The 15,430-nt window shown below is 36.3% G+C and overlaps 1 protein-coding gene across 1 annotated transcript in view; it reads left to right on the forward strand.

Annotated features, from left to right (window-relative positions):
* The window catches only part of OTOGL (otogelin like), a 155,613-nt gene that overhangs the window by 119,055 nt on the left and 21,128 nt on the right, over positions 1 to 15,430 (forward strand). Inside the window, exons 39-45 of the mRNA XM_027107096.1 lie at positions 57 to 199; positions 432 to 455; positions 548 to 640; positions 2,633 to 2,822; positions 5,568 to 5,782; positions 9,107 to 9,248; positions 14,581 to 14,766. Coding sequence (XP_026962897.1) covers positions 57 to 199; positions 432 to 455; positions 548 to 640; positions 2,633 to 2,822; positions 5,568 to 5,782; positions 9,107 to 9,248; positions 14,581 to 14,766 — 993 coding nt within the window. The remainder of the gene's footprint in view (positions 1 to 56; positions 200 to 431; positions 456 to 547; positions 641 to 2,632; positions 2,823 to 5,567; positions 5,783 to 9,106; positions 9,249 to 14,580; positions 14,767 to 15,430) is intronic.

Raw genomic sequence — 15,430 nt, forward strand, 5'->3', positions numbered from 1 at the left:
TACTGTAATACAAATAATTAGTTAATAGACTAAATCTACTCTCTACCACTTTTTAGGTCGGTGTTCCATGTTGTCAGAACTCAGCATTATTACATTTGATGGAAATAATGCAGCATTGTATAGTATGGCTTCTTATATCTTAGTAAGAATTCCTGGAGAAGTTATAGTTGCTCATATTGAAAAATGTTCCATGAATCAGGTAAGTCATAATCTATTCTTTTGTCATTTCTTCATAAATCTAGTAGCAGAAGTATGTTGCAACATTAGGTATTCCCAGAGTAAGAAAGGACTCAACAACTCACTGAGATTTATCTTCTGGTACTTAAAACAAAATGTGTTTCATGTGAATATATTTAGAGGCATATAGTATTAATCCAAATAAGGTTTTTAAAAGTCAAGTAATGTATTTTTTTTTAATTTTTTTCTTTCAGAATGGAAACTCATTTAAAAAGCTAGTGAGTATCTGCAAAATGTCTAGTGAATTACTTATGTTTATTGCTAAAATTATGTTTAACTACATAAAGTTTCAATTTTCTTTCAAATTAAGGCTTCCTCTGGAAGAATCTCTGCACTTTGTTTTAAGAAGTTAAATTTGACCACACCTGTACATAAAGTACTTGTCAATCGGGCAGCAAGAAAGGTAGGAACACAAAGTAAAGCATATCCTCATAATGGATGAAATTGAGAAATTACATAAGCAGAGTTATTTCCAAAAAGAGGGGAAATTAAACACATCAGTGGAATTTCATTGCTATGATGTCTAATCATTCTTTTCATGGACAGTTGAAAATGTGTTTCATACTATTATATGTCTCCTACCATAACATGCCAACTGTTGCAAATGTTTCTCCCCTTTTGAGGTTAACTGAAACAGCCATGTTAAACATGCTAAAGCTCTCTTGGATCATATGAGTGGCCAAGCTTCTTAGTGTCAGAGTTAATGTTTAGTGTTTCAGATTAGACAAAGTGGAAATGATGTGAAAGAGAGGATCATAAGGTTGCAAAGGGTAGCAGCCAAGAACACCCGAAGGAAGACTACTGAGAGAAAAACAGAGGGAAAGAGTAGTTTTGAAATGTTGACACCATTAATTGATAGCTTAAAAAAATGAAGGAATATTTAAATTTGTTGAAATGAACTGAAGAAGAGTAATGCACCATTAAAAAGTTGGAAAGGAGCCATTTGATTTTACAGGAAAAACCTTTATCCAAAGGAATTATATTTACCAAATAGGAGTGAGTTATAAGCTGGATGCTTCACTCAGGTCTACATGGTCTCTCAAAAACATAAAAAAGTAATTTATAAAGATTTTGCTCAAAATGGCTGAGATGTTGTATGCTTTCTGGAAATAATTCTGTTAGCACAGGACATACATTCTAGACTGGAAACAGTGTTAAAGCAAGCCTAAAATGCGGTAAGATATCAGAAAGTTTAATTTTAAGTCAAACTTAAAATATATGAATGTGTTACTTTTTTGGGCATGAGAATTTCTATATATACCTTTGATTTTAATGAGGTTGGTATATTAACAGGAAGTGGGTGGGAAATTAAACTCAAACCTGGTCCGTGCTGTTGTTGTGAACATGTGGTTGGAAGGGCTTATTTTTGGCCTCAGCTGAACTGATGGCTGGTCATGTATTCAGTTGAAAACTTGTTAACTTAAAAAATCATTTAGTGAGTTTATGTGATAAAATGACACAGGTCCTGATCTCAAGTAACTTGCAGTTGTGTGTGGGGTGCATAAATGTCATTATCTGCCAATTAAAAGGCAGTAGGAGCTATAGTGATAGAGTGATGACCAAGATATCATGGAAACAGAGATACAGGTCATTGAAAAATGCAGTTTATAGGAGGGTCAAGTGGATATTTTTGGAGGAGGTGACACCTAAGATAAATCTTAAAGAATGAGTAGAAATTAACCAGGCAAAGAAGGCTGTTTCAGCTTGAGGGTGGCAAGAGGAGGAAGATATAAAGATGAGAAATTGGATGGTTAGTCAGATAGAACTCTGAGAAATTTACTGCTAGTTACAGCTCATGGTTCCATGTCATCATTGTTATTTAAAGCACTGTTTTCAAAGTAAAAATCCTTGGATTCCTTATATTAGTATTACCAAGAAAACGTGTTAAAAATATAAGATCTAGGATCCAATCCAAACCTTGGAAGTAGAATTTCTGGTAATCTTAATCTTTACCAAGCTTCACAGATGGTTATTATGAACATTATAATTAAACAAACACTGATTTAGAAGATCAAATAGAGGACCCAGATTAAAGAAAACATCCTGAAAAAAACTTTATTATCTTTAATTTATATTAGGAGGTAATGGTATAATAAACATATATTGGGGGAAACATAAAAAAGCATATATAACTTAGAAGAAAGTTAGGTTTTGAAGAAAATAAAGGGCAATGAGGTTAGAACAAATATTGACTATAGCAAGACAGCAAAAGAACAATAAAAGAACTTAGGAGTTGTGAGAAACTGTGACAGCAGCAAATAGATTTTTAAGCATTTAAAAATAGTTTACGTTAAATCAGAAGAAATGGAATAACCTGAATTTTCCTAATTTTTATGAGTGTATATTAAAACATAAACATTGTTCTAATAGGTGTAAATGCATTATGTAATTTTAGGTAGAAGTGGATTCTATTGCTGTACCTTTGCCTTTTTCAAATGAAGATCTGTCCATAGAGGATTCTGGTTCAGTGTATGTGATTACTACTCCAGCTGGACTAATCATAAAGTGGGCTCATCTTACAGGGATCATAGACATTCATTTTGGCTCTCAATTTAACTTGTCATCCTACACAGAAGGACTTTGTGGTAAGCACTGCTTTTCAAATCTCTATTTCTTCTTTTTTTTTTCTGTTCACATGACACCGTCTTGACCCCTCTTGCCCCATTTTTTGGGTTGGAGAAGTGATGTTAACTTTCAGTTCCCTATGTGAGTAGTGAAGGAAGCAATGTCTTTCCATAAATGGACTTAGAAGCAAGAAATAACAGTTCAACTTGGGTATTTTATGGAAATATATGCTTATCACTGTTTCTACAATACTGTTTGTATTCCTACTAGCTCATCTTTATTATGCATTAATGAAGTGTCAGGCATTATTTTTCATACTTTAACTCATTTAATTCTAACAGTAGCCTCAATAAGTAGGCACTAGTGTTAATTTATAAGTGATAAAAATGAGGCATAGAATGATTAAAGACTTAAATAACTTTGTTTCTTATTTTTTTAAGTTTGAAATCAAAGAAAATTTAGTTAAGTCATCTTGAAAGTTATATACAGGGAATACAGTGTTCTGAATATTAGTCCCAGTTTTCTTATGAAGTGTAAAGCCTAGATGTACCTTTACGCTTAGGTTCCATAAGTGTAACCTAAGTGTAAAGGTACATATTACACTTCCTTATCACAATATGTTACATAGATACATAGTGATAAGCCAAAGGAAACAAATTAGAAATATCTCTAGGTACATGACAAAATAAAAAGAACAATTCTGGCTCTGGTGTCTGCCAGAGCTATCCCGTTTACAGATGTTTAAGTGAACATCAGTTTCCTTATCTTTAAAATGGGAATAGTAAAATCTACCTTCAAAATTGTTGTTAGAATTGAATGTGAAAGTTAACGTAAAACACTTAACACATTGCTTAATACAGTCAATAAATATTAGCTTAGTACAAATACATCTATTTTAAACTCACTAAATATTAATTGAGTAAAAGTTAATGGATCAGCTTCTGAGTGTCTGGCATTATGCTTGGTGCTGACAACTCAAAACAAATAGACCAAGTCCTTGCTCTCAACAAATTATATGAGATACCCAAATTTCTTCTTCAAAAATGTAAAGCATTTAGTGGAAAGTTTGGCTAAAATGGTTTACAATTTCCTTGCCTGTTTAGAGCATGCTAAACACAGCACAGACTTCTGTGGTGGCTTAGGTTATCATTGTGGAAATAGTTATTGTATATACATGGTATTGGGTATACATAATAACCCAATAGATATTATTGAGTAATAACTCAGGGATTTGGGGAATGCATATTTTCTCTTCTGAGTTATCACTTCTGTGTGCTATAACTTCTGCTTGGTTTTCATGTTTGTTTGGTTCTTTTCCTCTACTGTCAGCTCATGCTTTTATGGAGACAGTCTGCTAACTGGATTCTTAACTAGTCACTATAGAGAAGGGGCTAGGGTCACCTTTTTGCTAACAAGGGTCACCCCCTAAACTTCCTGACCTCCACAATGGGAGAGCAGTGGTTTGTTAAAAGGAAATCAGGGTGCTGGCTGATTGAGTTGTAGTGGACAAGAGTGTGACCCAAACTGAGTATGGACACCAGAATGGGAGGTCTATATTGACAACTTGTTCTACATAGCACTGTGAAGTCTGCAGGAGTGGTGGCTAGAGTTGCAATGAAAACATATTTTTACTACCAATACCTCTTCCCAGAAGAGTTTAGACTTTAAACATAGCTGCTTTACAGTATAGTTCAGTTAGCTTGAGTTTTATTTATTTATTTATTTGCACTGTACTCAGTCTCCTGTATATTTACAAGTGTGGGACAACTACGGCAGCAGAAACCTTTATTGATCTTGTTATAACTGCTTGAGCATTAAGATTTGATACTTGAAAAAAATGTTTAACTCGTATCTTTTATAGCTAGGAGCCTTGGGAATTAAGAAAAAATTATGTCTTAAAGTAGGGTGGGATTCAGGTAAGGTATGATCAGGGTCCTAGGCCCATTTCTCTGTACTTCCCTTGGCTTTTCACTTCACTAGATAAAAAGTAAGCTCTGTCCTCAGTTTGGCTTCCCTGAAGGAAGCTAGAGGCTATAGCAGGTCACAGCATCACAGCCATCAATCGGCCATGTCATTGCAAGGAAGAGAGATTGTCTATGTCCTAGAATTCCCCAGGTCAAATCCTGAGCTTAACAATGGTTGTTCTAATGTTGAACAAATCTGTGTGTCTAAGTGACTGCCACAAGCTGACTGGTTTATGCCTGGATTACCTGTAACAGTTGTTAATGAAAGGGAGTAAGGCTTACCTTTATGCTTACCAGGGCCCTCTGCTGGAGTGGCGTCATGTGCTAGGTAATGGGGCAGAGATAGTTCCTGAAGAGAAAAACTTAATGTTTTCAGGCAGGGTTTTCCTGGGGGAATAGATGCTTAGGAGGCAATCACAAAATGTCTACTATTCTGGGGAATACCCTGTCAGATTTAAGAACTAGTTCTTAAATTATGAGATAGTGGTAATAGTGGAAGAGTGTAGGGACAGAATCAATCTCCTCTTTCTTCTTCTATGATCTTTCAACATATCTTGACTTCTAGGATTATAATTTCTTTCTTATCTGGTTAAGACAGTTCTACACTATTTTATCAAAGAATCAGACACATAATTAAAAAAAATCAATCAACTTTGTTAAAGTCAAAGGACATAAATTTGGTGCCTGATTCAGTAAATAATTTATTCATTTTAAATCAGTTATTGAGATGATTTACTTCTGTTGCCTATATTTGGTTTAAGGGGAAAAAAATTTCCTTCTAAATGTCACACATCTTTTTAGGAACTTGCAATGATGATCCAGATGATGATCTAAGGATGCAAAATGGCACAATCATTACGAATATAGAAGACATAGAATTATTTATTGAGAGCTGGGAAATTGAGAAATCATTTGAAGTAACAACGAGGAGGCCTTTTAGAAATTGTACTGAGCACGACTGCAGTCACTGCATTGAGTTATTAAATAGAAGAGTTTTCATCCCATGCCATAATGAAGTAAGTTGAAAGCAACCATAAATCAGAACTGTCATGTTAGACATGTTGAGAGGAAAAGCCAATAAATTCTTGTTCTTGCCATGATGTTCTTCTACTGAGAATAGTTTATCCCCAAACCTCCTCTCAGTACGCTTTGGAATTCAAAATCATTTACTGTTTATTGACTTATAGAACAGGAAGGATAATTATCTTTTTCTCCCCATGTTTTTTTTTTCTGAACTATATCTACAGCTTTCAAGAAAAGTGAAATTTTGTCCTATGAATAAATGCCTCTAGGAGAAAGAGATGAATGCCATTTGATAACCCAGTATAGAAACCAAGACAGTGAGGCTTTAATCAATTCCTGGCTTCTTAGGAGAACAATTTAATTGTTCTTTATTAGTCTCTAACTTAGGAGAACAATTTCATTGTTCTTTATTAGTCTCTAACTTTCTGACTTTAGGTGGCTAGTAGATATTTTAAATAATCTGCATCGTTAAAAAAAGATCTGTTGTTAGAGACAAAAGATAGACAAATACAGCATTTTGTGTATCGTTAAATGAAAAGTTAGTGAGATCAAGTACCTACTAGGCACTGTGTTAAACTCCTATGATACAAAGATGAGTAAGACCCTCTCCTTGCTCTCGAAGAGTCTAGAAGGAAGGCAAGTCTGTGAACAGATTAATCAACATATACAGTATGGAGATGCATAGGCACCCAAGTCGGGAGAAGACTTCCCAGGGTTTCAGACATCTTAATTATTTAGAAGGATGAGTTTGCCAGGAGAGAAGAGGGAGGAAGGGAGACCTAGGCCAAGAAAACAGTATGACAAGAGCAGGGTTGCTGGAAAAGGCCATGTTAGGAAAACACTGAAATAGCTTAGTGCAAGACTTACGGAGGGGCGAAGTCTGGGAAGGAGAGTGAGTGAATTGTCAAAGCAGAAGGAGTTCACTCTAGGACTTTCTGTGTTCGACCATCAAGCGTAGACGCCATAGTTCTCAGCCTGCCCTCTATGAGTTCTCTGAGGGAAAAGACAAAGGATATGAAGTCATGGGATAAAAATGGTGTATCTTTCTGGAGCTTCAGTTTTGCTCAGAGATTTGCAACAAAGTAAGTTTTAAATGTTTACATTTTAAAATGCATGCATATAAAAATGAAAAAAATAGCAAATACTTTTTAACTCATTTCAGTGTCATTGTAATCTGTCTTTTTAAAGCATAAGGACTTTCAAAAATTGCATTTTTAACTGGGAACTTAGAAGGTTGATTACATCAGGAAACTTTTCAACTTGACTATTCAAGGCATAGTGAGGCAACATAGGGTACCATTTAGTCTATGATAGCTCCAGCTTTCCCTTAGGTTCCTCCCAGTGAATTTGATGGCAAAAGAAAGGAATGCTTGACATTTCGTTTTTCCGCTTCTAATCTTCATCCTCATTTGCAAATCTCCACATAGCAGGCAGATGATCTTTTGAAAATGGAAACACAGTTGGATTATTTCTCTACCTAAAATCCTTCAGTGTCTTTCACTTACCCTTAGAATACGCTCTAAATTTATCAGGGCTTATAATTTCCTCTATGCTTTGGCCTGCCTACTTTTCCAGCTTCCTCTTGTGCTACACTTTTCTTACTGGCTAAGCTCCAGGCATTCCAGTCTCCTTTCAACTGTTGCGCTATTGCAAATGGGCTTTTATGCTTGGAGTGTCCTAAGCTAGAATACTTCCCTCCTCTGATCTATTTTAGCATGGTGACTCCTCTTGATTCAACACGTAGGCTTTAACTATGAGATCCACGAGGCAGAGAACAGGTCTGTTTTAGTCACCTTCATATTCCTCATGAATAGTACGGTGCCTGATAAGTAGTTAGGTGCTCAATAAACTGTGAAAGGATGCATAAGTGAATGGAGGATACAGGAGAATCAGCTTTTGTGGGTTCAGTAGAGAAGGGTTACAATTTTTTTTTATATTGGAAAAATTAAGTCATGTGGGACTTCAAGGCAAAAATACCCAGAAAAAATTTGAAGCTATTCTAGATCTCAGAGGAGACCAGTTGAAGCCAGAGGTCAAGTTTGGGGAGTTATTAGTATATGGAGTTTTTAAAAATAACAGTAACTCATGTATGATGTGCCAGAGTCTGCTCTCTATACTTTCCATATATTAGCTCACAGCAATCTTAAGTAGTAGTAGGTTTATTATTAACTCTATTTAACTTATGAAGAAACCAAGGTGAAGATGTAAATGCCCAAGATGGCGGTAGAAACTGTGGGAATGGGTGAGCCCAGGAAGAGCATTTGTAGTGAGTAGACAGGGCGATCAAGGAAGGGGTCTAGACAAATACTCAGAATGAATCAGGAAGAGGAGACAGCAATGAACAGATGGAAAGGCACCAGAGTGTGGTGCTCTCAAAGTCAAGGGAGAGGCTTTTAAGACACAGGGGCCGTGCATGGCATTATACGCCTCTGAGAGGTTGGCGAGGGTTTAGAATATCAGGGTGTTCCCTGGATTTGACAAGTAGGGGCTCTTGATGATCATAGCAAGTATTCCATGAAAAGTGAAATGGTTGGAAACTGAGGAGATTCAACAGAGGAGACTAAAAAGGAAGTAATATCTTAGTTTTTATAGATATGGACCTTGAATAAAAAATGATAGGATATGAAAAATATTAAGTATTTTTATCTGACACTTTGACCTGTGTCCAAATTTAACATCTGAATGTAGTTGCTTAGTATGTTTGCTGAATAAATGAGCAGAGAAAAATTGGAGTGAATGTTGTTACAAGTTAAATTATTTAGATTTCAGGTATCTCTAGATCAAAATGAAACATAATCTGTAGAAAAAATGAGTTTCTAATTAAGTTGAGGCATGACAAACTATATAAATTATTTGACTAATGTTCAATATTAGTACACGATTTTTTGAGAAGCATTTATAACCTCATTTAATGGGCAGTGCCATGTATCATTACAGAAAGCTTTAGGAGTTTCCAGTTTTATCTGTAATAGATCAAAGTCTTATTCAGTATATAGAAAACATGATTGTAACCCAAAATGTAATATCAGAAATAGGTTTTTGCTACATCCACATACTCTGTTTCTTTTCCATCTTTATAAGATAGATTTATGTACATTAGTACAGACAATATTTACTTATCTAAAACTGTGTGTTTAAAAAATTATAAATTCAGAAGTGACATCTAATATTACGAAGCTTTGAAAATCTAAGGTCAAAGAGGAACTATAATGAATATTAACTTGCTACCTTTTGATTCTCCAAATAGTTTAGTCTAGCTTAGGGCCTTCAGAGAAATAAAACAACATAACTTATCCCAAGGCACAATGTATCTCTAGGTTTCACCACAAGACTTTTGTGAAAAGATGTGGATCAATTATACCTATTTTTGGAACTATGAATGTGATGCTCTTTCTGCATATGTGGCTCTATGTAACAAGTTTGACATTTGCATTCCATGGAGAACACCTGATTACTGCTGTAAGTAGTACACTTCAAACAATATTTTCCAACACTCAAATAACAGTCCAGTTTTTTGCATTCACTTCTTTCTTTTCCTTTTCAGCACAAAATAATTTTTTAAAATTCATTTATTTATTTATTTTTGGCTGTGTTGGGACTTCATTGCTGCGCGTGTGCTTTTCTCTAGTTGCGGTGAGCGGGCTTCTCATTGCAGTGGCTTCTCTTGTTGCGGAGCATGGGCTCTAGGCATGTGGGCTTCAGTAGTTGTGGCACGTGGGCTCAGTAGTTGTGGCTCATGGGCTCTAGAGCTCAGGCTCAGTAGTTGTGGCACACGGGCTTAGTTGCTCCACGGCATGTGGGATCTTCCCGGACCAGGGATCGAACCTGTGTCCCCTGCATTGGCAGGCAGATTCTTAACCACTGCGCCACCAGGGAAGTCCACAAAATAATTTTGTGAGAATAAAATGAATGTAAGTGTAACCTATAGTTAGGTCTCCCACTTAAGCAGCTTCTGTTTTTATCCTGGTCTAAATTTAAAGCAAGGGTGGGGGTCAAGAAGGTGGAGTAGGAAGACCTTGAACTCACCTCCTCCAACAGACGTACCAAAATTACAGTTACTTACAGGGAAACCATCTATGAGAATGACCTGAACACTAGCAGAAAAGATATTCCACAGCAAAAGTCATAAAGAAGGAACAACACCAAGATGGGTAGGAAGGGCAGAGATGCGGTATAGTCAGGACCCACACCCTTTGGTCAGTGACCTATAAACAGGAGGTGTATCACAATTGTAGAAGTCCTTCCTAGGAAGTGAGGGGTCCAAGCCCCACATTGTCCTCCCCAGCCTAAAAGTCCTGCACCAGGAAGATGAGTCCTCAGAACTTCTGGCTTTGAAAACCAGTAGGGCTTATGTTTGGGAGAACTGGAGGGCTATAGGAAACAGACTCTGCTCTTCAAGGGCGTGCACAAATTCTCCCATGCTCCAAGTCCCAGGGCAGAGGAAGTAGTTTGAAAGGTCACTGTGTCAGAACCACTTGCTGATCTTGGAGAGCGCACTGGAGAGGCAGGAGGCAACTGAGACTCGCCCTGGGGATGGAGATGCTGGAAGCATCCATTTTTGGGAGCTTATTCTACTGCAATAACACTGGCGCTGGCAAAAGACTGTTTTGGGATCCTCCCACTAGCCTATTAGTTCCAGGGGATTCTCTGCCCTCCAGTGGGTCAGCACCAGCTGCAAGCCCTCCAGGCTGTGCAGACAGCCATGCAGAAAGCCTGCTCCACCCTCCAGGGGCCCCTAGTCACTGCGGCATTGCAGCCAACCAGGCCAGGGGCCAGCCCTACCTACCAGTGCACCCACACTAGTTGGCACTGCCACAACAGAAGCGTGCACACAGCCTACATAGGGGGCACTCCTAGAGCATGCAGCTCTGGTGACTAGAGAGGAGTGTGCCCTCGTAACAAAAACCAGAGCAAGACACCAAAGAAAAGAAAATTACAGGCTAGTACCACTGAGGAACATAGATAACAAAAGTCCTCAACAAAACATTAGTAAACTGAATTCAGCAACACATTAAAAGGATCATATGTCATGATGAAGTGCGATTTATCCCAGGGATGCCAATGATGGTTCAGTATCTGCCAGTCAGTCAGTGTGATAAACCACATTACCAAATTGAAGAATAGAAATCATCTCAATAGGTGCAAACACAGTTTCTGACAAAATTCAGCCTCCACTTACAATAAAAATCTCTCAATAAAGTGGGTACAGAGGGCGCATACCTCAATATAACAAAGACCACATATGAGAAAACTACAGCCAACATCATACTCAATAGTGAAAAGCTAAAGGATTTCCTCTAAGATCAGGAAAAAAACAAGGACACCCACTCTCACCACTTTTATTCAGCATAGTATCAGAAGTCCTAGGCACAGCAGTCAGACAAGAAAAAGAGATAAAGGTGTCCAAATTGGAAAGGAACAAGTAAAACTGTCACTGTTTGCAGATGACATAATACTATACATAGAAATCCTAAAGACACCACCAAAATCTGTTAGAACTAATAAATGAATTCAGTAAAGTTGCAGGGTACAAAATTAGTATACATCAGTCTGTTGTGTTTCTGTACACTAATAACAAACTACTAGAAAGAGAAATTAAGAAAAGAATCCCATTTACAACTGTATCAAAAATAACAAAATACCTAGGAATAAATCTAACCAAAGAAGTAAAAGACTTGTACTTGGAAAACCATAAGACTTTGTTAAGAGAAATTGAAGATGACAAAAACAAATGGAAACATGCCATGCTCATGGATTGGAAGAATTAATATTGTTAAAATTATCATTTACCCAAAATAATCTAGAGATTCAATGCTAACCCTATCAAAGTACCAAAGAAATTTTTTACAGGACTAGAACAAATAATTCTAAAATTGTATGGAAACACAAAAGACCTCAAATAGCCAAAGTAATCTTGAGAAAGAAAAAGCTGGACATATCACCTTCCCTGATTTCAAACTATACTACAAGCTATAGTAATCAGAATAGTATGCTACTGGCACAAAAACAGACACATAGATCAACAGAACAGAATAAAGAGCCCAGAAATAAAACCACACTTATATGGTCAATTAACCTATGACAGGAAGCAAGATGTATTTGGGGAAAGAAAGCCTCTTCAATAAATGGTGTTGGTAAAACTGGACAGTGGCATGCAAAAGAATCAAACTGGACTACTTTCTCAAACCATATACAAAAATAAACTCAAAACAACTAAAGACTTAAATGTAAGCTGTGAAACCATAAAATTAGACAAAGATATAGGCAGTATGCTTTTTTGACATCATCAGTCTTAGCAATATTTTTTTGAATATGTCTCCTCAGGCAAGGGAAATAAAAGCAAAAATAAACAAATGGGACTAAGTGAAACTAAAAAGCTTTTGCACAGCAAAGGAAACTATCAACAAAATGGAAAAGCATCTTAGTGAATGGGAGAAGATGTTTGCAAAATACATGTCTGCTAAGGGGTTAATAACCAAAATACTCATATAATTCAACATCAGAAAACAAACAACCCAATTAAAAAATGTGTAGCATATCTAAATAGACATTTTTTCCAAAGAAGGCATACAGGTGACCAACAGACACATGAAAAGGTGCTCAATATCACTAACCATCAGAGGAATATAAATCAAAACCACAATGACATACCACCTCACACCTGTCAGAAGGGCTGTCATCAAAAAGACAAAAATAACAAGTGTTGGTGAGGGTGTGGAGAAAAGGCAACCCTCCTGCACTGTTTGTGGGTTTGTAAACTGGTACAGCCACTATTGAAAATAGTATGGAGTTTCCTCAAAAAACTAGAAATAGCATATGGTCCAGAAATTTCAGTTTTGAGTATTTACCTGAAGAAAACAGAAATACTAACTCAAAAAGAAATATGCACCCCTATGTTCATTGCAGCATTATTTACAATAGCCATGAAATGGAAACAACCTAAGTGCCCATCTATAGATGAATGGATAAAGAAGATGTGGTATATACACAATGAAATACTACATAAAAAATGAAATATGGCCATTTGCGACAACATGGGTGGCTCTAGAAGGAATTACGCTAAGTGAAATATGTCAGACAAAGAAAGACAAATACTGTATGATCTCAATATGGAATCTAAAAAACAAAACAAAAAAAACAAAACAAAACAAAAATAGATTCTTAGATAATAGAGAACAAATGGGTGGTTGCCAGTGGGGAGGGGTGAAATAGGTGATAGGGATTAAGAGATACAAACCTCCAGTTATAAAGTGAATAAGCCTAGGCGATTTAATATACAGCATAAGGAATATGGTCAATGACATTGTAATAACTTTGTATGTGGACAGATGGTTGCTAGACTTATTGTGGTGATTATTTCATAATGTATGCAAGTGTCACATCACTATGCAGTATACCTGAAACTAACGTAATATTGTACGTCAACCATATTTCAATTCGAATAAATGAATGAATGGATTTAAAGTAGGCCTCAATTCTCCCAAAAGGAAACCTAGTCCACAAATGTTAGTTAGCAAAATAGATTGAAATATTGAAGAAATCACAGAGGTTTGAAGAGGATTTTCATCTTATATCCTACAGCACACTTTGCTGGTCCTCATTCAACCTGCCTCTCTTTCCCATGCTTGTCCTTACATGTTGTATGTGGAGAGGTTGGAGATTTTTCTTCCCCCTTTTCCTTCTTCCTAACATAATATCTACTTCCTAGAAACCAGTCTTTCTGGCTTTCTTTGATTGATATCTAGGTTCAATATTTTTCCAGATACATGTTTGTATTTCCTTTTTCTTTTATATTTATCCTTTGCCCATTTTTATACATAGGGCTCAAGCTTTCTCATCAAGTTATAACTTCATACAAACTTTTTATTAAACTTTTCAACAATCTTGGGCACATTTTACAGAAAATATTGTTAATTTAATTATAGCCATTCAATGGTAAAAGGTTTTCAAAATGAATGTTACTAAAATGCTCAAAATAAAAGGTTTTCATCCCCCCCAAAAGAATAAAATGCACAGATAAAGAATAATATATCACAGACACCAGTTACATGACTCCACTTCAGAAATAAAGCAGCTCATGGTGTACCCTCTCTTGTCCCTTTCCTCTCCCTACTCTCCCAGAGGTACTCACTATTCAAGAGTGGGGTTACTTGATTCACTGGGAACATACAACATCTTCAGTTTTACTATTACAATCGTTCTCTACTAAGATGTTATCAATTTACACCTCCACCAGCTGCATGTTCATTTTTTAACAGTATGACTTTTTAAGATCACTGAAAATCAACAAGAATTTTCTGAAACATAATTTAGAAACTGCTCAGCAATGGTAGTTTCTTTTGACAGTGAAGGATTAAGCCTAAATACGCGGGATTTTCCTTTTCTATGACTTGGTTGAGTTGCATATTTAAAACATGTTTCTGTGCTTATTCTGTGTGGACTGTTGTATCTCCTCCTACTGCACAGAGCAGTAACTTCATAATAGTTGACTCTATATTTATGCCAGCCAAATTTGGGCTGCGTTTTGGTCGTATTTATTTGATATAAATCAGATGAATTTTTCCTGCTATAACATAATACTAGTTGGACACCTGGAAGATGGCCAAAAATACTCATTGATTGTTTTGTTTCTAATTTATAGTTAAGTAATACATGAAAAGTGGACTTTGAGGAGACTGAAAATGTGCAAAATTTATTTTCAGAAAGAAAACTAACATTTCTTCCTTTTACTAGAATTCAGGTAGGTCACTTTTATCTTTAGCAAATTCCACAAATCCTCTATTATTTATAGCTTTGAGTTGCCCAGAGGGGAAGGAATATCAACCCTGCGTGCGACCTTGTGAAGCAAGAACATGTCTGAACAGATGGTTCTATGGACACTCTTCATGTCTGGATTTAAGAGAAGACTGTGTGTGCAAAAATGGAACCATTCTTCACAGGCCAGAGTCAACTCAGTGCATTCCAGAGGAAGAATGTGGTAAGCAGAGAAGTACAAAATGACATCTTAGGGACCCAGCAAATAAATAATACTTTTTTAGAACTTGGAGAGATGTGCTGAGAAAGACTGATTAAAGGTCACCTTAAGTGTTGGAAAGGAAGAGAGTATGTAATTTGATTTTAATATGATTTCAGTTGAAGTTACCAGAATTAGGGACTTTGGTGGTGGTATGTTTTAATCTCTGCTTATGCTTATAATAACTGGAAAAGAATATGGCAAATTAAGAATGAAGAGAATAGTGTGTGGACTGAATTGAAAGTTCAATTATTTCACGTATTAATGATTCAGCTTTACCTCTATGAGCCTGAGGTTATGCATCTGCAAAATGGGGAAAATAATAGGACTTATCCCACAAGGTTAGTGTGGGGATACATAAAATAATAGAAAGAGTTTTGTAACAATGCCTAGAGAAAAAGTAAACACTCAAGAAATTTCAGAAAGTGTTGTTATCTGGGAGAAAACATTGAGTATTTCTACTTTCATTTTCAAACCATTTTATCCTGACACCTTGTCTCCGTGGTGGTTGTGGATAGAAAAGGGCCCAACTGAGAAAACTGCAGTGCAGTACTTTATCTATCATAGGGCTCATTGTTATGGTCAGAAGTAACGCTAGTAATTCAAGGGAAAGGCAAGTAGAAGTGAA

This window comes from Aethalodelphis obliquidens, unplaced genomic scaffold (genome assembly GCF_003676395.1).
Source record: "Aethalodelphis obliquidens isolate GAN/ISIS:26980383/991018 unplaced genomic scaffold, ASM367639v1 scaffold8, whole genome shotgun sequence".
NCBI lineage: Eukaryota > Metazoa > Chordata > Mammalia > Artiodactyla > Delphinidae > Aethalodelphis > Aethalodelphis obliquidens.